At 45.4% G+C, this 21,528-nt stretch overlaps 1 protein-coding gene across 7 annotated transcripts in view; it reads right to left on the bottom strand.

The window, feature by feature from the left end:
- Positions 1-21,528, bottom strand: part of GOLGA7B (golgin A7 family member B) — a 100,162-nt gene that overhangs the window by 64,446 nt on the left and 14,188 nt on the right. For 2 of the 7 annotated variants that reach the window (XM_021074425.1, XM_021074431.1), the window contains exons 1-2: positions 2,714-3,054; positions 2,354-2,543 (exon numbers count right to left, since the gene is read on the bottom strand). Coding sequence is in view for 1 of the 7 variants with exons in the window: in XM_021074431.1 (XP_020930090.1) it covers positions 2,354-2,356 (3 nt within the window). In the remaining 6 variants the exon portion in view is untranslated. Of the gene's footprint in view, positions 1-2,349; positions 2,544-2,713; positions 3,055-21,528 lie in introns of those variants that run through there. The other 5 variants (XM_021074427.1, XM_021074429.1, XM_021074426.1 and 2 more) reach the window with 5 other exon arrangements.

Below are 21,528 nucleotides of genomic sequence, written 5' to 3'. Positions count from 1 at the left end.
GCTATATGATATGCATCCACATCTCCAGCCAGGAACAAAAACAGAGGTGGAGCTCCACCCAGAAGAGCAAAGACGAGCACTTACTGAGCCTACTGTATGCCAGGCCCTCTTCTCCATGTTCTACCCACATCGTCTCATTTAAGCCTGGTGGCAACCTCATGAGACAGGTATTATTATCATCTCCATTGTGCAGATGAAGGAACAAACAAGAGGAAAAGGTCTTGTCCAAAGTCAGGTCCCATCCACAATTCAGTAAGCGTGGGAACGAGGTTTGATTTCAGGCAGCATGACTCTGGAGCTTCATACCTCCTCCCCTGGACTCCATCAGAATCCCCGGCATGAGCGCCCCCTTGATTCATCAAATTGCCACCCCCAGCAGGGACCATGGGCAGCAAGGGTCTGAGAGCCCACGGGAGAGGAGGCAGTGCCCCTGGGCTTTGATGAGCCCTGCCAGATGCAGCAGCTGCTGCCCCAAAGGTCAGGCGGGCCCCACTGATGAGGTCCCGCCAATGGACGTGGGAGCCACTAATGAGGCCATCATGACAGACAGAGGCCAGCATGCCAGCCTCTCTGAAGATGGCTCTCCCTCCATCTCTCCTGCCAGGGACACAGTGAAGGGCCTTGGGGAGGGGCAGTGAGGACCAGGGGACCAGGTGTTCTGGGTTCCTGCCATTCCTTGGAAAGTCCTGTCCTGGCTCCTTCCTTCCTCTGTTCTTTCTCCTCCTCTGACCATCTGGAGGCCAATGACCTTGACTCTAGCTGAATAATGACTCCTTTCTCCTCCCAAAGCTGGGGAGAACTGAAGACGTAGACATCTGCATCCCCATTCTCTCCCCACCACTTGCCTGTTTGACACAAGATGTTACTGAGAGTCAAGCATCACAGAATCACAGGCTCTCACCAAACACCTGTCTTAGAAGGACTTTAGAATCGTCTTGTCCAAGGCTTTTCAATAGGAAGTAGCATTGTTCCCTAGGGACAGGTAGAGAAGTGGGGTGGGGTCGTTTGAGGGGGGTCACAATGCCTGGGGGTACTACTGGCATTTAACAGGCATGGCTCAGGGATGTTAAATGCCCTGCATTGCATGAGAACAGTTCTGCACAGGGAAGAACTATGCCACCCAAAATGCCACCACCACCAATTTCTACGGAAGAGGACACTGAAGTTCAACGAGGAAGAAGGATGCAGTCAAGGTCACTGGCAGAAACAGCCAGTTGCCTACCATTTTCCTTTGCCTTGTCTTCCTTAGAAAAAGAACCTTATGGAGTTCCCATCATGGCTCAGGAACCATGAGGTTGTTGGTTCGATCCCTGGCCTCGCTCAGTGGGTTAAGGATCCGGCATTGCTGTGGCTGTGGCATACGCCGTCAGCTACAGCTCCGATTAGACCCCTAGCCTGGGAACCTCCATACGCCATGGGTACAGCCCTAGAAAAGACAAAAAGAAAAAAAGAAAAGAAAAAGAACCTTACAAGTAGCTGAGTTCCAGCCAGCTCAGGGCTTCTGTGTTCCCACTTCTCCCGCAGTTCTGTGCAAGCCAGACACAAAGTCTGGTCCAGGGGATCAAAAGCATGTTGAGCGGAACCATCAAGAAGTCCCCTTGAATGGGAGGGGGTGCCTTTTCCTGCCCCTCCTCCTCTTGCTGCCTGAGATGCAGATGGAGCCTGAGCAGCATCCTCGCATGAAGGTTGAAGGAGCAGTAGGATGGAAGGTGTCGGAGGCCCGGACAAAGGAGGAGTCACCACCTCAGCCCCGAACTACCTGCCTTCAGTTGTCTGATACATGAGAGAGAAATAAACTCATTGTTTTGGTTTGGGTTTTTTTGGCTGAGCCCACAGCATGAAGAAATTTCTTGGCCAGAGACCGAACCTGCACCCCAACAGTGAACCGAGCCACAGCAGTGACAACGCCAGATCCTTAACCCACTGAGCCACCAGAGAACTCCATAAACTCTTTTTCAAGCTATTGTTCTTTGGGAGATTTTTCTAGTAGTAGCAACTACATCAATACAGCCATGTAAACTGGTTCAGATTAACATTCCTCAACCCTTTTTTGAGCATCTCAACGTGTCAAGCAGCAAGTCTGGCATCGTCTCAGGCACTCAGGCATTATCTTCTCAGATAATCTTAGAAGATCTGATTCTTAATCCCATGTTGCAGATAAACTATCTTTTTTTAAAAAAGCAAAGACCTAAAAGAAAGAGTAACTTCCTTAGCCATGGCAAGAAATAAGCAAGTGGCAAAGCCAGGATGGACCCCAAACCTCCTAACTCCTTGACAATTGCTACTTCTGCTTGTGGCAGGAGAAAAACTGAGCCAAGAGAGTAACTCTATGAAGATAGCACTACTCACCCACCATGACTAGGACAGATGTGTTCTCGGCCAACACGGGGCTCTTTGTGATGAAAATAAGCCCAGGAAGGCAGCAAAGCCTCCTGTGGTGAATAGTCCAGGGTCACTGTTTCTCAAGTAGGAAGGTCATGGTCAATCATTCTTCATGTAAACTCCTGGTCACAACAGACAAGGTAATTCAGGCCAGTTCTCTACTGAAAAGAACAAAAGGAAGGTGAGCTGAAAACTGGGCAAACATCTTTTTGAAAACAAAGAAATGACAAACTACTGAGGAACTGCTGGGCGAAGATCTGAGAGAAGACAAGAATCCAGAGAGAGAAGCCCAGCCCATGAAACTGCTCTTGTCTAGAGGACATTTGCTTACCCAGGAGAAAGAGGCAATGGACCAGGAGCTGGACTCTGAGTGTCCCCTCAGGGCTGGAAGAAAAAGAGGTGAAAACTCAGAGCTTGTCTCAGGTGGGAACTCTGAAACCTGAACCCTGCACAGAAGTGGAATGTCACACCCTAGAAGGAGTGCCAAGGAGGCAGGGAATGAACCCCACATAAACCGGCCCTCGCACAGACTTGCACCTGGTTTCTTACCAGGAAACATCAAGCCTTGAGAGTGAATCATGTTTGTCCCAGAATAGTAACATCCCCAAGCATTTGTGTGAAACAAATGAAAATAATTTCTAGGACTTCCCATTGTGGCACAATGGATATAAATCCAACAAGTATCCATGAGGATGCAGGTTCAATCCCTGGCCTTGCTTAGTGGGTTAAGGATCTGGTGTTGCCATGAGCTGTGGTGTAGGTGGCTGGGGTGTAGGCCAGTGGCTACAGCTCTGATTCAGCCCCTAGCCTGGGAACTTCCATATGGTGTGGGTACATTCCTAAAAAAAAAAAAGAAAAAAAAATACTTTCTGGATTTTTTTTTTTTTTTTTTTTGTCTTTTTGCTATTTCTTTGGGCTGCTCCCGCAGCATATGGAGGTTCCCAGGCTAGGGGTCGAGTCGGAGCTGTAGCCCCCGGCCTACACCAGAGCCATAGCAATGCAGGATCCGAGCCGCGTCTGCAACCTACACCACAGCTCATGGCAATGCCGGATCATTAAGCCACTGAGCAAGGGCAGGGATCGAACCTGCAACCTCATGGTTCCCAGTCGGATTCGTTAACCACTGTGCCATGACGGGAACTCCTAACTTTCTGAATTTTGAATCCAAAGCTTCAAGATATTATTCCAACAACAATGAGAAAAACCAAGGAAAAAATAGACAGTAGAAATAGACCCAAAAGTACATGAAGTACTGGTATTATCATTTGGAAGCTAAAAAAAAAAAAAAAAACCTATGCATACTATATTTAAAGGCCAGATTGGGGGGAGGGAAATGGCAGGGGACTAGAAACTATAAAATGTGATGTAGTAAATTCAGAAACAAAATAGAAATTCTAGATCTGCAAAAACAAATACGGATGTTAATGGATGGGTTAACAGCAGATTAGACCTGGCTGAAAAGAAATTTAGTGAACTAGAAGTTAGGTCTTAAGAAATCATCTGGAATGCAGCACAGAGAGATTAAAGATGGAAAATAAAGAAGCAAGAGTAAGAGACAGAGAAGACAGAGTTAAAAGGCCTATCATACATCTAATAAACCTCCCAGAAGGAAAGAATAAAAAGCATGTGGCAAGGCATTCCTCACATGAATCTATCCTGTGGGAGTTTTATGGTAATGAAGTGGTTTTGCCCTTAAGTAAGTAGAACATGTGTCACAGCTCTGGGAGAAACACTCTAAACATTTCCTCTGTTGTCAAAGTCCTATCCTAATTTTCAACCAGCAAAATCCTGAGCAGAGGAAGACCCTATTGACATCTGGCTGAAGCCTGACATGGCAGAGTTCTGAAGACACAGGAGGAGGTGTAGAGTCAGGACCTTTTTATCTTAAGAGGTGGAGAAGAGTATTCACAAGAACTGGGTGGGGACACCAGACAACCAGGAGGGTGTCAAGAGACCTAGGAAGGAGCCTGAGGCAACCTGGGGAATTAGAGGTAAGACCTGAGAGAGGTCCCCAGGAAGCTTCTGAAGGTTTAAACTGTACGTAAGTACCTCTCTCCCCTAAGCCCCGTCATACTTATCCTTGGTTGTGGTCCCATCACCAAGGATGGTCCTCTCAAGCCAAATCCAAAGCAGCTCCAGCCACCTCTCTCTCATGCATGGCCCAGACAGTCCACAGGGAACATGACTGCATCACTTCCCTCACCATCTATAGAAGCGGAGTTGGCTCCCAATGCAGTTTTGTTTTGATTTATTGGTTTGTTTGCTCCCTTTGCTCTGTTTTCTCAATTTGAAAGATTTATGTTATACGTCACTTCCTGGACCCCCCAAACTCCAGGAGACATGACTCAGGTTTCCCAAGGGGTTTCCTTGAAGCCCATTTTACCAGGTTTGAGGTAAAGGGGAACCTCTCCCCTTTGGAGTTAGAGCAGCTACTGCCCAAGGGGTTGGAACTCACAGCACAGCTTGCTACAAAGAAACTCCTTCAAAAGTCCCCCAACTCTCCATTCCTAATCCTCTTGGCCTCCTTGTAGGTGGGCCATCTCACTGGCTCTCAACCACAGTGCCTGTCCTACAACTCCTCCTATGTGGGGCCCCTTCCAGCCAAACCTGGAAGAAGAGTCCTGATCTGCTGTCTCATTAAGTACATCCCTACAACTACATAGGAAAGTCTAGGAGCTACCACGCAATGCTAACAATAGTAATCACCAGAAGTTGGCGTATGGGTAAGTTTTGTTTTATTTTAGTTTTATGCATGATTCAGATTCTCTAAAAGGAAGTATATTACAGAAAGGAAAAAAAAATCTCCTTTAAAAAAAAAAAAAAAAAAAAGATGTGGTCCCTGGAGCAAACATTGTTGGTTACCTACCCAACCACCACTTCCCCACTCCATCCCTGCTAAATAGCCCTTCAGGAATATTTTCATGTATTAGACAGCCTGAGTTTCAGGAAGCTGGACTCTCCTCTGCTCCAAGTGACACCTGTCAGTCACATGTGATGACTCTTCCCATGCCAGCCACTGCCTAAGGAAGGAATAAATTGCAAAATATCCATGTCATGAATATTATTCAGGGAGAAAAGGAAATGAAATCAAGCCATGGAAAGATACAGTGGAAACTTAAATGTGTATCACTAAGTAAAAGAAGCCCATCCGAAAAGGCTGCGTGATTCCAACTCTATGACATTCTGGAAGAGCAGAACTATGACAATAAAAAGATCAGTGGTTGTCGAGGGTTATGGAAGAGGGAAGGGTGAACAGGTAGAGGATTTCAGGTCAGCTGAACTGCTCTGCATGGTGGATACATGTTGCTTTACATGTGTCCCAACACACAGACCTACAGCTCCAAGAGTGAATTCTAAAGGTAACTATAGACTTTGGGAGTTCCTGTCATGGCTCAGCAGTTAACAAAACCGACTAGCATCCATGAGGACGCAAGTTTGATCCCTGGCCTTGTCAGTGAGTTAAGGATCCAGCATTGCCATGAGCTGTGGGTCACAGACGAGGCTCGGATCCTGCATTGCTGTGGCTCTGAAATAGGCCAGCGGCTTCAGCTCCAATTTGACCCCTAGCCTGGGAAACTGCATATGCCAAGGGTGCAGCCTAAAAAAAACATACAAAAATAGGAGTTCCCGTCGTGGCACAGTGGTTAACGAATCCGACTAGGAACCATGAGGTCGCGGGTTCGGTCCCTGCGCTTGCTCAATGGGTTAACGATCCGGCGTTGCCGTGAGCTGTGGTGTAGGTTGCAGATGCGGCTCGGATCCCGCGTTGCTGTGGCTCTGGCGTAGGCCGGTGGCTACAGCTCCGATTTGACCCCTAGCCTGGGAACCTCCATATGCCGCGGGAGCAGTCCAAGATATAACTAAAAAGACAAAAAAAAAAAAAAAACGAAAATAAATAAATAAAGTTAACTATAGATTTCTGAGGGACAATGATGTGTCATTGCAGGTTCATCAATCGTGCAAAGAAAAAAAAAGTATCACTGTGGTGCTGGATGTCTATAGCGAAGGAGACTGTGTGTTCACGTGGCGGGGTGGGTACGTGAGAACTCTCTACTTTCTGATTAGTTTGCTCTGAACCTTAAAACTGCTCTAAAAAACAAAGTCCATCAAAAATAAGTTTTTAGTTGTTCCTGTCATGACTCAGCGGAAACAAGTCCGACTAGGAACCATGAGGTTGCAGGTTCGATCCCTGGCCTTGCTCAGTGGGTTAAGGATCCTGCATTGCTGTGGCTGTGGTGTAGGCCAGCAGCTGTAGCTCCAATTCGACCCCTAGCCTGCGAACCTCCGTATGCCACAAGTGTGGCCCTAAAAAGCAAAAAAAAAAAAAAAAAAAAAAAAAGTTTTTAAAAGTCATGAGAAAATAAACAGCTCCTTTCCTGCCTGTTAACAAGACCTTGTGAGACGAAATGCAGCATCCAGTGACCCGTTGTGCAGAGATGGAGAACAGCTGGCTTGTTGGCCGTGGTGGACCAAGGAGGGGCTGGTGGGGTCCACCCCAGGGCAGGCAAAACCAGAACTCTAAAACCAGTACAACAACCCAAAAGTCAATGTCCATTTTAACATCATCAAGCAGCAGTTTTAAACTACATCAGTAATATCCTTCCCTCAAAAATCTCTTGCTGGTCTAATTTCCAAACAAGTGTTAATGGTTACTGTTGGGCTTTAAAACATGTGAACTTCCAATTAGCACATTTTCATGACTTCTCCTTTTATAACCATCCTTTTCCTCATAACAGTTAATTCAGAAAGCTCGCAGTTATCTGGGCAGCCTTTGATACCTGCAGACTTGGCTACACAAGTGTTTTTTTTTTTTTTTAATAGACTTTATTTTTAGAGTGTCTTTAGGCTTACAGAAGAAAATGAGTGCATCATTTCCGCTGTTATTAACTTCTTGCATTAGTGTGGTACATTTGTTACAAGTGATGAACCAGTAATTACACACTATTATTAACTAAAACCCACCATTTACATTAGGGTTCCCTCTCTGCATTATACTTTCTATGGATTTTGACAAATATACAATGTATTCACTGTTCCATATCAAATATAATAGTTTTACTGTCCCCAAAATATCCTGTGTTCTGCCTTTTAATCCCTCCCCAAGGCTCTGGCAACTACTGACCTTTTTACTGTCACCACAGTTTTTCCTTTTCCAGAATGTCATACAGTTGGAATTACACAGTAGGTACCCTTCTCAGATTGGCTTAGAACCCTTGGTAAAATGCATTTAAAATTTCTCCATGTCTTCTCATGGCTTGATAGCTCATTTCTTTTCCTCACTGAATAATATTCTATTGCATGGATATACCACGGTTTATCCGTTTATCTGCTAAAGGGCATCCTGCTCGCTTTCCACTTGTGTGTTTCTAGGGTAAGTTCCTAGCTGTTCAGAATCATTCACTCAGATGCTATCCACTCAGGTGCATTCACCCAGGTGCTCACTCCAGGTGCAATCTGTGTCCCCAAACCCTGTGATATGACACATTCCTGTATATAAACAGTAAATTCAAAATAAAAAATGAATAGCCCACTGGGTACAAAAACAAACAAACAAATAAACAAAAAATAAACAAACAAAAAACCAAGACCCTGAGTTCCTCCTATGCTGTCATTCTTTAGGACAACCTGGAGGCTTGTTCTGTGTTTAAAATCGAAAACTGTGGAGTTCCAGTGGTGGCTCATTGAAAATGAATCTGACCAGCATCCATGAGGATGCAGGTTCATTCCCTGGCCTCACTCAGTGGGTTAGGGATTCGGCATTGCCATGAGCTGTGGTGTAGGTCACAGGTGCAGCTCAGCTCTGATGTGGCTGTGGCTGCGGCATAGGCCAGCAGCTATAGATTTGATTCAACCCCTAGCCTGGGAACATCAATATGCCACAGGCACAGCTCTAAAAAGACAAAAAAAAAAAGAAAGAAAGAAAGAAAGAAAAGAAAACTGTGAGGCAGAGCATGAAGTGAGAAGTAGAACTCTTTTGGTTTTTTGCCTTTTTTTTTTTTTTTTTTCCTTTTCTAGGGCTGCTTCCCGTGGCATATGGAGGTTCCAGGCTAGGGGTCTAATCAGAACTGTAGACCCCAGCCTATGCCAGAGCCACAGCAATGTGGGATCCCAGCCACGTCTGCGACCTACACCACAACTCACGGCAATGCTGGATCCTTAACCCACTAAGCAAGGCCAGGGATCAAACCCTCAACCTCATGGTTCCTAGTTGGATTCGTTAACCACTGTGCCACTATGGGAACTCCGAATGCGTTTGTTTAAGTAAGCACAATTTTTATTTATATGTGAAATACTTTAAGGAATTTGAACAATATCTTTAAAATTAAAATATCTTCTGTGTTTGTTTATTTCAAAACTGAAATACAAATTAAGAAAATAATTGCTGGGGATTAAGATGGTGGAATAGAAGTGCTGGAGCTCAACTTCTCTCCTAAAAATAACAAAATTACAACCAAAGGCTGAGCAATCTTCAACCAAATGGACTGAAAACTTTCAAAAAGATATCCTTCTCCAGAAGACAAAGAGGAGGGCACATCAATATGTGGGAGGGGTGATTATGCTATATAAGCAACCCCATACCTCCTGGGTGGGAAGCCCCACAGACTGGAAACTAACTGGTTCACAGAGACTCACCTACAGGAGTGAGAGTTCTGAGCCCCGCATCAAGTCCCCACGCCTGGGGATCTGGCATTGGGAGAAAGAGCCCCTGGAGCATCTGGCATTGAAAGCCAGTGGGGCTCCACGGGACTGGGGGAAATGGAGACCCCATTCTTAAAGACGCACACAGATTTTCACGTGCACTGGGTCCCAGGGAAAAGCAAAGTCTCCATAGGAATCTGGGTCAGACCTGACTGCAGTTCTTGGAGGACATCCTGGGAAAACAGGGGGTGAATGTGGCTTGTTGTGGGGGAAGGACATGGAAGCAAAGCTCTTGGGAATATTCATCAGCATGCCTTTCTCTGGAGGTGGCCATTTTGGGAAAATCTGGCCCCACTCTTCAGTGCTGAGAAGGCCCAGGCCAAACAACAATCCAGGTGGGATCACAGCCCCACCCATTAGTAAACAGGCTGCCTAAAGACCTCCAGGCACACAGCCACCTCTAATCTCGCCCAGAGACAAAGCCTAACCCACCAGAGGGATTAGAATCAGCTCCACCTACCAGTGGGCAGCCACCAGTCCCTCCCATCAGGAAGCCTACAGCAAGCCCCTGTACCAACTTCAGCCACAAGGGGGGCAGACACCAGAAGTAAGAGAGGCTCTTATTTCTCTATTATCTGTAAGACTCTATTATCTGTAAGGTCACCATAACAAAAACCTGTAAAAATGAAAAGACAGAGAACTATAACTCAGAGAAGGGAGAAAAGAAGAACCCCAGAAAAACAGCTAAGTAATCAGGAGATTTTCAGCCTCCAGGAAAAAGACTTTAGACTGTTGATGCTGAAGATGATGCAAGACATTGAAAACAAACTGGAGGCAAAGATGGATAATTTACAGGAAACACTGACCAAAGAGATACAAGATATAAAACTTAAACAAGAAGTGATGCGAAATACAATAACTGAAATAAAAAATTCACTAGATACAGCCAACAGCAGAATACAGGAGGTAGAAGAACGAATAAGCGAGGTGGAGGACAGATTAGCAGAAATCAAGGGTGCAGAACAGAAATAAGAAAAAAGGTTGAAAACAAATGAAGAGAGTCTCAGAGAACTCTGGGACAATGTTAAACGCACCAACATCCATATTATAGGGGTGCTAGAAGGAGAAGAGAGAGAGAAAGGGACAGAAAAAATATTCAAAGAGATAACAGCTGAAAACTTCCCTAACATGGGAAAGGAACCACTCACTCAAATCCAGGAAGCATGACGAGTACCATATAAAATAAACCCAAGGAGGAACACCTCAAGACACATGTTAATCAAACTGACCAAGAATAAAGACAAAGAGAAAATATTGAAAGCAGCTAGGGAAAAGAAACAAGTAACATACAAGGGAACCCCAATAAGGCTATTGGCAGCTTTTTTCAGCAGAAACTCTGCAGACCAGAAGGGAGTGGCAGGATATACTTAACATGATGAAAGGAAAAATCCTCCAGCCAAGATTACTTTACCCAGCTAGGCTCTCATTCAGATTTGAAGGAGAAACAAAAAGCTTTACAGATAAACAAAAGATAAGAGAATTCAGTGATACTCAACCAGCTTTACAACAAATACTAAAGGAACTTCTCTAGGCAGAAAAGAAAAGGCCACAACCAGAAGCAAAAATACCACAAATGACAAGGCTCACCAGTAAAGGTATATATACAGTAAAGATATGAAATCATCCACACACAATTATGCCACCAAAATCAGAAATCGTGAGAAGAGGAGGGTACAAATGCAGGACACTGGAGATGGACCTACAGTTAAGAGACCAACAATTTACAACAGTCTCATATATAGAGAGACTCTTATATCAAAACTTCAGAGTAACTGCAAACTAAAAATCTACAATTGATACACAAATAAGAAAAATCAACTCAAATACAACACTAAAGAGAGTCATCAAACCACAAAAGGAGAAAACAAGAGAAGAAAGGAAGAAAAAAGAGCAACAAAAACAAGTCCAAAGCAATTCATAAAATGGCATTAAGAACATACATATCAGGGAGTTCCCGTCGTGGCGCAGTGGTTAACGAATCCGACAGGGAACCATAAGGTTGCGGGTTCGGTCCCTGCTCTTGCTCAGTGGGTTAACGATCCGGCGTTGCCGTGAGCTGTGGTGTAGGTTGCAGACGCGGCTCGGATCCTGCGTTGCTGTGGCTCTGGCGTAGGCCGGTGGCTACAGCTCCGATTTGATCCCTAGCCTGGGAACCTCCATATGCCGCGGGAGCGGCCCAAGAAATAGCAAAAAAAAAAAAAAAAAAAAAAAAAAAAAGGAGTTCCCGTTGTAGCGGTGCGGCCCAAGAAATAGCAACAACAACAATGACCAAAAAAAAAAAAAAAAAAGAACATACATATCAATAATTACCTTAAATGTTAATGGACTAAACGCCCCAACCAAAAGACATAGACTGGCTGAATGGATACAAAAACAAGACCCATATATACGCTGTCTTCAAGAGACCCGCTTCACTTCTAGGGACACATACAAATTGAAAGTGAGAGGATGGAAGAAAATATTCCATGCAAAGGGGAATCAATAGAAAGCTGGAGTAGCAATATTCATATCAGACAAAATAGACTTTAAAATGAAGGATATTTTAAGGGACAAGGAAGGTCACTGCATAATGATCAAAGAATCAATCCAAGAAGAAGATATAACAACTTTAAATATCTATGCACCCATCATAGGTTCATCACAATATATAAGGCAACTGCTAATAACCTTAAAAGGACAAATTGACAATAACACAATAATAGTGGAGGACTTTTAACACCCCACTTACAGCAATGGACAGATCATCCAGACAGAAAATCAATAAGGAAACACAGGCCCTGAATGAAGCATTAGACCAGTTGGACTTAATAGACATTTATAGGACATTCCATCCAAAAGCAGCAGAATACACATTCTTCTCAAGTGCACATGGAATATTCTCTAAGATTGATCACATCCTGGACTACAAATCAAACCTTGGTAACTTTAAGAAAATTGAAATCACATCAAGCATCTTTTTCAACCACAATGCTATATGGCTGGACATCAACAACAAGAAAAAAACTGCAAAAAACACAAACACGTGGAGACTCAACAACATGCTACCAAACAACCAATGGATCACTGAAGAAATCAAAGAAGAAATTAAAAAATACCTAGAAGCAAATGACAACAAAGATACCATACTCCAAAACCTATGGGATGCAGCAAAAGCTGTTCTAAGAGGAAAGTTTATAGCAAGACAAGCCCACCTCAGGAAATAAGAAAAAGCTCAAATAAACAAGCTAACTTTACATCTAAAGCAGCTTGAGAGAGAACAGACAAGACCTAAAGTGAGTAGAAGGAAAGAAATCATAGAAATCAGAGCATAAATCAATGAAATAGAAATGAGGAAAACCATAGAAAAAAATCAATGAAACTTAAAGCTGGTTCTTGGAAAAGATCAACAAAATTGATATACCCTTAGCCAGACTTATCAAGAAAAAAAGAGAGGACTCAAATCAATAAAATTAGAAATGAAAAAGGAGAAGGAACAATGGACACCATAGTAATACAAAGGATCATAAGAGACTAGTATATGCAACTATACACCAATAAAACGGAAAACCCAGAAGAAATGGACAAATTCTTAGAAAAGTACCATCTTCCAAGACTAAACCAAGATGAAATAGAAAAGATGAATGGACCAATCACAAGTACTGAAATTGAAACTATGATTAAAAAACTTCCAACAAATGAAAGTCTAGGACTAGACGGCTTCACAGGCAAATTCTATCAAACATTTAGAGAAGAGCTATCACCTATCCTTCTGAAACTATTCCAGAAAATTGCAGAGGAAGAAACACTCCCAAACTCATTTTATGAGGCCACCATCACCCCGATACCAAAACCAGACAAAGATACCACAAAAAAAAAAACAAACAGAAAATTACAGGCCAATTTCACTGATGAACATAGATGCAAAAATCCTCAACAAAATACTAGCAAACTGAATCCAACAGTACATTAAAAGGATTGTACATCATGATCAAGTGGGATTTATCCCAGGGATGTAAGGATTTTTCAATATCCGCAAATCAATCAGTGTGATACACCACATTAACAAATTGAATAGTAAAAACCATATGATCCTCTCAACAGATGCAGAAAAAACCTTTGACCAAAATCCAACACCCATTTCTGATAAAAACCCTTCAGAAAATGGGCATAGAGGGAACTTACCTCAACATAATAAAGGCCATATATGCCAAACCCAGAGCTAACATCACTCTCAGTGGTGAAAAGCTGAAAGAATTCCCACTGAGATCAGGAACAAAACGGGGATGTCTGCTCTTGAGACTACTATTCAACATAGTTTTGGAAGTCCTAGCCACGGCAACCAGAGAAGAAAAAGAAATAAAAGGAATCCAAATTGGAAAGGAAGAAGTAAATCTATCGCTATTTGCAGATGACATAATACTATACCTAGAAAACCCTAAAGACACTACCAGAAAACTGTTAAGGGCTCATCAATGAATTTGGCAAAGTCACAGGATACAAAATTAATACAAAGAAATCAACTGCATTTCTATATACTAACAATGAAGGATCTGAAAGAGAAATTAGGGAAATGATCCCTTTTATCATTGCATCAAAAAGAATTAAATACTTAGAAATAAACCTACCTAAAGAAACAAAAGACCTGTACTCTGAAAACTATAAGTGATGAAAGAAATCAAAGATGACATAAACAGATGGAAAGACATACCACACTCTTGGACTGGAAGAATTGATATTATCAAAATGATTATACTGCCCAAGGCGACCTACAGATTCAATGCAATCCCTATCAAATTACCAAGGACATTTTTCACAGAATTCGAACAAAATATTTTATTTTTTCTTTATTTTTTTTTTTACTTTTTGCCTTTTCTAGGGCCACTCCCATGGCATATGGAGGTTCCCAGGCTAGGGGTCCAATCAGAGCTGCAGCCGCCAGCTTACACCACAGCCACAGCAACGGAGGATCCAAGCCGTGTCTGCAACCTACACCACAGCTCACAGCAAAGCCAGATCCTTAATACACTGAGCAAGGCCAGGGATCGAACCCACAACCTCATGGCTTCTAGTCAGATTTGTTAAACACCGCGCCACAACAGGAACTCCTCAAACAAAATATTTTAAAATTTGTTTGGAAGCACAAGAAAACCAAGAATAGCCAAAGACATCCTGAAAAAGAAAAATGGAGCTGGAGGAATCAGGCTCCCGGACTTCAGACTATACTACAAAGCAACAGTCATCAAAACCATATGGTACTGGCACAAAGACAGACTTATAGATCAGTGGAACAGGACAGAAAGCCCAGAATTAAACCCACACACCTACAGTCAACTAATCTATGACAAAGGAGGCAAGAATATACAGTGGAGAAAAGACAGCCTGTTCAATAAGTGGTACTGGGAAAACTGGACGGCCACATGGAAAAGAATGACATTAGAACACTCCCTAACACCATACACAAAAATAAACACAAAATCGATTAAAGACCTAGATATAAGACCAGATACTATAAAACTCTTAGAGGAAAACATAGGCCAAACACTCTCCAGCATAAACGACAGCAACATCTTCTCAGATCCACCTCTTGAGAGTAGTGATGGTAAAAACAAAAATAAACAAATGGGACTTAATTAAACTTAAAAGTTTCTGCACAGCAAAGGAAAGCCTACACAAAACGAAAAGACAACCCACAGAGTGGGAGAAAATCTTTGCAAATGAATCAACTGACAAGGGATTAATCTCCAAATTTTATAAACACCTTCTGCAGCTCAATACCAAAAAAACAAACCACCCCATCAAAAAATGGGCAGAAGATCTAAAGAGACAATTCTCCAAAAAAGACATACGGATGGCCAAAAAACACATGAAAAGATGTTCAACATCACTCATGATTAGAGAAATGCAAATCAAAACCACGATGAGGTACCACCTTACACCAGCCAGAATGACCATCATCCAAAAGACTACAGATAATAAGTGCTGGAGAGGGTGTGGAAAAAAAGGAACCCTAGTACACTGTTGGTGGGGTGCAACCACTGTGGAAAACAATATGGAGATTCCTCAGAAAACTAAAAATAGAACTACTGTTTGATCCAGCAGTCCCACTCCTGGGCATCTATCCAAGGAAAACCATGACTCGAAAAGATACATGTATTCCAATGTTCACTGCAGCAATATTTGCAATAGCCAAGACATAGAAACAACCTAAATGTCCATCAACAGAGGAGTGGATCAAGAAGATGTGGTACATATACACAATGGAATATTACTCAGCCATTAGAAGGAAAGAAATAATGGCATTTTTAGCAACATGGATGGACCCAGAAATTATCATGCTAAGTGAAGTCAGTCAGACAATGAGACACCAACATCAAGTGCTATCACTTACATGTGGAATCTGAAAAAAGGACAAAATGAACTTATTTGCAGAACAGATACTGACTCATAGACTTTGAAAAACTTATGGTTTCCAAAGGAGACGGGGTGGGGGGATGCGCTGGGGGTTTGGGACAGAAACGCTATAAAATCAGGTGGTGATGATTATTGTACAACTATAAATGTAATAAATTCATTGAGTAATATAAAAAAGAAAGAAAGAAAATAATTGCTGATTATTGCATGATTTTTAGTCTAACTAATTTCATCATGTTAATAAGTCTAAGATGGCCTCAAAGATTCCCACCACCTGGTATCCATGGCCTGAATAATCCCCTCCCCTTGAGTGTTGGTGGAACCAAGCGAATACAATGGAATATTATAGTCAGTTGACTTTGAGTTAATCCAAAGGGATATTATCCTGGGTGGGCCTGACCTGCTCAGGTGAGTCCTTCTAGAGAAGGTGACACACCAGAAAACTCTCTCCTGCTGGCCTTGAAGATGCAGCCTCATAGCTGCATCCATAGCCACAGGAAATTAATTCTGCCAAAAACCCCACGTGCTTGGGAAAGGACCTCAAGTCCCATATGTCCCCACTCTCAGCTGACATCCTGCTTGCAGCTTTGTGAGACTCTGAGCAGAGAACCCAGCTAACCTATGTCTGGATTCCCGACCCATAGAAACTGAGATAATGTGTGTGTGCGCTGTGTGCGTGTGCATATGTGTGTGTTGTTATTGTTGTTCTAAGTTGCTAAGTTTGTGGGCATTTGTTACAGCAGCAATAAAAAACTAATACACATACCTAAGGTGGCCTGGCTGGCTAGAGGCAGAGCAAGGACACATCCAGTCCATATACTACATAGGAATCCCTGACACCATTTGCAGATGCCAAAATAAAGAAGTTAGGTGTCTTAGTCAAGATCACTGTTGGCAAGGGACCATGTCAGGCTGAAGGCAAGGCCTGTCCAACTCTATGGATTCCAAGGGGCTTGCGCCATGGGTGAGCCTGCAGGTGGCTAGTGAACTCAGTGCCCCCCCCACCACCACTTGCTGTCCCTATCAGGTCCTATGGTGACTTGTGATTTCTGGTGATGATAGGACTGCATGGCTAAGAAGGGCATGTGGAGGAAGCAGGTCCCACTCCCAGATTCCCAGACGGGCTTCACCTCAACCCCACCTGGTCACCTAGGTGGGCAGTGGAGATAGGCCCCCAGTCACTGCCACTCCCAGCCCTCGGTTTATGTCCTGCATCACATTTGCAAAGACTCCACTTGTACACCTTGCCTGTTTCAGCCTCACCATGTGAATGTCGGCCCTGAGAGGACCCATGGCTCGTGGGCTCCCAGTGCCTTCCAGGATCCAGCACATACCGTAGGCACTGAACACCATTCACTAAATGGATTACGGAGTGAAAAATGATGACTTCTGTTCCTCCTCTGGATCCCTTCCTCTTCCTTCCCCACAGCCCTCTCACCTGGGCTCTAGGGCTCCAGAGACAGATCCCTTCAGGGAGGAAAAATCCCCTACCCTTGCCAGCTCTGCTGCCAGTCAGCCACTCAGCTCCACAGAGGAGCTTCACCAACAGGAAAGCTGCCCCTCTGCCTGGTGCCTCCCAGGTTCCCAGACACAGCACCTGCTCCCCCTGCTGGCGGACATGGGCAAGTGCATGGAGGTCCCTCCAAGCTCAAGATAACTGGGAAGGCAGGAAGAAGGGGCCCCTGAGCATAAAAATAGGCAGGGTAGGGAAGGGTTCGGGGTAGTTAGCAGCCTGGCCTGCGTCCTGCCACAGTGAGGGGCCTTCAGCCCTGAGGCTTGCAGGCTGGAGCACACCTGGCCCCAGCCCTACCGACAGGGCAGGCAAAGCAGCAAACTTGGATGGGGACCCCAGACCGGGAAGGATGACACCGCCTCCACCAGAAGAGCACATTACTCAGAGGGGATGCAGCCCTTTAGCAGCCCAGCCCTCAGGGCTGCCCACTCCCACCCCATCATAACAGCTGGCACCACGCAACCTCATTTAACTTTGCAGGGCGGATACTGTTACTTCACCATATAGATGAGGCAACTGAGGCACAGAGAAAGTGGTGGAATCAAAATTCAAACCCAGGTCAGTGTGGTTCTGAAGGTCCCTGTCCTTTACATGCCCTCTATGGCTGTGCCTTGTGTATTATTTCTAATCCTACATTCAAGGGGGCCATGTTATCCAAGAAGGTCACATACGGCTTCAAAGCCAAGGCTGGCTTGGGTGTGGCTGAAGCTGGGAAGTGCCTGGGTAGGGAATGGCCTCCCTGGACCAAGAGCAAGACAGCACTCTCTGTGGGCATCTCCTGGTGGGGTGACCTTGACGAACTGCTGTATTCTCATCCATAGAAGAAAGCTAATTCCTGATTTAGAAAGTAGTTGCAGAGATTAGAGATGACATGTCAAGTTCCCGGCACAGAGCACCCAGGCAGAGAAGTGCCTGTGGTCACTGTCGCGTTATTGTGCACCTGTCCCTGCAGTTCCTCCCTCCCCTTGAGCCTAGGCTGCTCTGATGAATGGAATAAAGTGGCAACAAAGGTGTTGCCATGGCAATATTGCCACAAACAATAATGGTGTGCAACTTCAAAGAACAGGTAATGAAAGGCACTACGTCTCCTCCACACTTGCTTCTGGATTGCTTGATCCAGAGAAGCCAGGTGCCATGTCATGAGAACACTCAAGCTGCCCAAGTGGCCTCCAGTCAGCAGCCATATGAGTGAACTTGTAAACAAGTCCTTCAGCCCCAGTCAAGCCTTCAGATAACAGCAACCCTAGCCAACATCTTTTTTTTTTTTTTTTCTGCTTTTTAGTGCTGTACCTGTGGCATATAGAAGTTCCCAGGCTAGGAGTTGAATCAGAGCTACAGCTGCTAGACTACACCACAGCCACAGCAATGCCAGATCCGAGCCATGTCTGCAACCTACACCACAGCTCCCGGCAATGCCAGATCCTTAACCCACTCAGCGAGGCCAGGGATAGAACCTGCATCCTCATGGATACTAGTCGGGTTCGAACCCACTGAGCTACACTGGGAACTCCCCCAACCAACATCTTCATTGTAACTTCATGAGACCTCCTGAGTCAGAACTACCCATCTAAGCTGCTGAATTCCTGACCCAGAGACAACTGTGGAGTTAATGCTTGTTGTTTGCTAGTTATAAAAAATGTAACTAATACACTTTATAATCAGCCTCCTTGGATCAGCAATTGCTTTGGGGTTGAGCTGCCCCCATCTCCTTTCCCTGGCTGTGGTCACAGAGAATCTGCATTGAAGAGGGTCCAGGCCCTGTGGATCTGGACATGAAAGAAAGAAAAATAGCTAATATGTGCCATCTGCCAGGCATGGAGCTAAGCAGTTTCCATTCATCTTCCTACTAAAAATCCCAATACCGTCATCCTCATTTTACAGATGGGAAAACAGGTGTCAAAAGGTTGAGAAGCCACCCAAGATTACACAGGGTGGGAGCAGAGCTGGGGATTGAATCAAACTCCACAATTCCAGCCCCCGGAAGTACTGAGTGACCTCTTGAAGGGGACAGTGGCTCAAGGGCCCATTCCCTTCTCCTGTCCACCCTCCCCCAGCTCCCACCACCCACTTGCTCTCCTGTGAGGGTAACTAATCCCACCCAGCCTGTTGTCCCTTAGCCAAGGCAGTGCCTCTGCCCTCTCCCTGTTGCCAAGTGAGCACACCCCTCACCTGCCCCAGTGCAGGTCACTGGGCATGTTCATGGTGAAATGTCCCTTCTGGAGCCCAGCCCGCCTCCCACTGGTTCAGATTCAAAGACAGGCCCAGAGAGGTGCAGTGGTTTATCTAATGGGCACAACATTGTAAGGCAACTACACTTTAATTTTAAAAATTTTAAAAAGACAGAGGCAGCAGGAGCTCCCTCTGTGGCACAGTGGGTTAAGAACATGACCATAGGAGTTCTCTGATAGCCTAGCAGGTTGAGCCTCCTGTGTTCTCACTGCTGTGGCTCTAGTTGCTGCTGTTCGGCATAGGTTCAATCCCTGGTCCAGCAATTCCCACATACTGCCTGCATGGCAAAAAAAGCAAAAAAAAAAAAAAACCCAAAACAAGAGAGAGACTGAAATAAACGTTGCAACTTCCATTAAATAATAATAATAATAATCTGACTGCAGTGGCTCAGGTCGCTACAGAGGCCAGAGGGATCCCCACCCCAGTGTTGCCGCAGCTGCAGGGTAGGTCACAGCTGCGGCTCAGATTCAATCTCTGGCCCGAGAACTTCCACATGCTATGAGTGCGCCCACTAAAAAAAAAAAAAAAAGACAAGACAGTAGCAGCAGAGAGAACACTGAGGCTGGAACCCAGATCTCCTGGCCCCTCTCAACCCAGCCTGCACCCTGGGGCTGCCTTTCCCAGTGTCACCTGCCCTGTACCCAGGGTAGGTTCCACTCACCTGCCCAGATACTGGGGATTAGAACTTGAGGCCAAACTTCCCAGCATCCTCCACTGCCCCCGGGCACTGAGGGAGCCAGGCAGAGGGGGCTTATCTCTACCTGTGAGGTGGTGTTGCCTCTCCCCAACCTCCCCCCCTCCAACCTCCGCCAGGCAGCCTTGATTAATGGGCTGGTGCTATCTTATCTCCCAGCTGCAGCAGTTAAGGATTAATGGGTGGTGGCAGGGCCCCGGGAGGACACATCCTGCCCCCAGATCAACCTAAGGCTCTGCAGGAGGGCGGGGAGCAGGAGGAAAGGGGACCAGGGGGGGTCTCTGCAAAGCCCCCAGGACAGGGCCTGGCTCTCAAGTGGGGCTCAGTAAATGGTAGCCGTGGCTACACTCTGCTGTCATTAGCTCTTGGAGGCCTTGGGCCCGTGGCTGCCCTGTGGTTGACCAAAGTCTCCACCACTGCACAGCCCATGGACTAACTAGGAAGCCACCTCCCCGTCCAGCCTCAGGTGCCCCGTCTATAAAATGGGCACAAGACTGGGCTTTGGAAATGGGGTTGTAGGTCTGACGTTATTTTATTGAGTGAACCGGGAGTGGGTTTGGGGGTTTATTTATCCAGAGGTGAGGCTTTAGAAAACCGCTTCACACTCAGCCTCGATTTCCTCATCTGTAAAAGGGGTGTGATAATATCTGCATTGCCCACTACATGGCATTGCTAGGAAGAAACAACTTCTGGAAAGCCCTGCAGGGACGGTTCTGTGTCATCCTGGGTGTGAGCTCCCAGACACTAAACTCTGACCGAGAGGCTCATGTGGATGCAAGTTGCTACTGACACAACCAACCCCAAACCCAGGCTCAGCTTTGGGAGAGAAGGCGGTTTGAGTCACAGGCCCTCCCGCCAGGGCTGAGGAAGGGGGACCAGACATTCTGCTGTGCCCAGGACAGTCCCAGACTATCCCACTGCCCAGGCGCGATCGTTCATAGCACCCCCTCTCCAAGGGTCCCCCTCTTGGAGATCCAGTTATGCGGTCCCTGGGCTGGAGGAACAAAGTTCTAGCTGCCTCAGGGAGAGAAATTCCACCAAGTCTTGAGCAAGCGGCCAGCATGTCTGAAGTCAGGCATCCAACCCTACCAGGGCCAAGCAGGGCCCAGACTCCGAAGCCCATGGCTCACAGGACTCCCCCCAACCCCCTCCCTAGTTTGCTCAAGAAACACGTGGTAATTATACAGGGAAAAGAAAGATATCAAGATGCGTGAGGGGGAAGGGGGAGGTACTTTCAAATGAATAGACAAAAAATGGATGCATGGATGCATGGATGGATGGATGAGGGCAGGAATGAAGAGATGAATGGCAGAGTCTCACTGGCCCCTAGCCTTTGACAGAGCACAGCAAACAGGCAGCCGAGCAGAGGGCTCTCTTTCCAGAAGGACATACAGATTGACCCTCTGGGGCCCCGGGGAAGCCAGTCTCCCCCCACCCCACTCCAAGACATTCCTAAGACCCCCCCTTTCGCTTCACCCTCTGCCTCTTCCCACTGCCCCATCCCAAAGGGCAAAGGGCAGCACAGCCAGGAAAGCTATCTGCTCTCAGCCCCATTTATCCCAGTCCTGTTTACTCTGGGTCTGCAATTAACAGAGTTTCCATCTCAGATCAATTAATAATG

The sequence above is a fragment of the Sus scrofa genome, chromosome 14 (assembly GCF_000003025.6).
Source record: "Sus scrofa isolate TJ Tabasco breed Duroc chromosome 14, Sscrofa11.1, whole genome shotgun sequence".
Classification (NCBI taxonomy): Eukaryota; Metazoa; Chordata; class Mammalia; order Artiodactyla; family Suidae; genus Sus; species Sus scrofa.
This window is presented reverse-complemented; position numbering and strand designations above follow the sequence as displayed.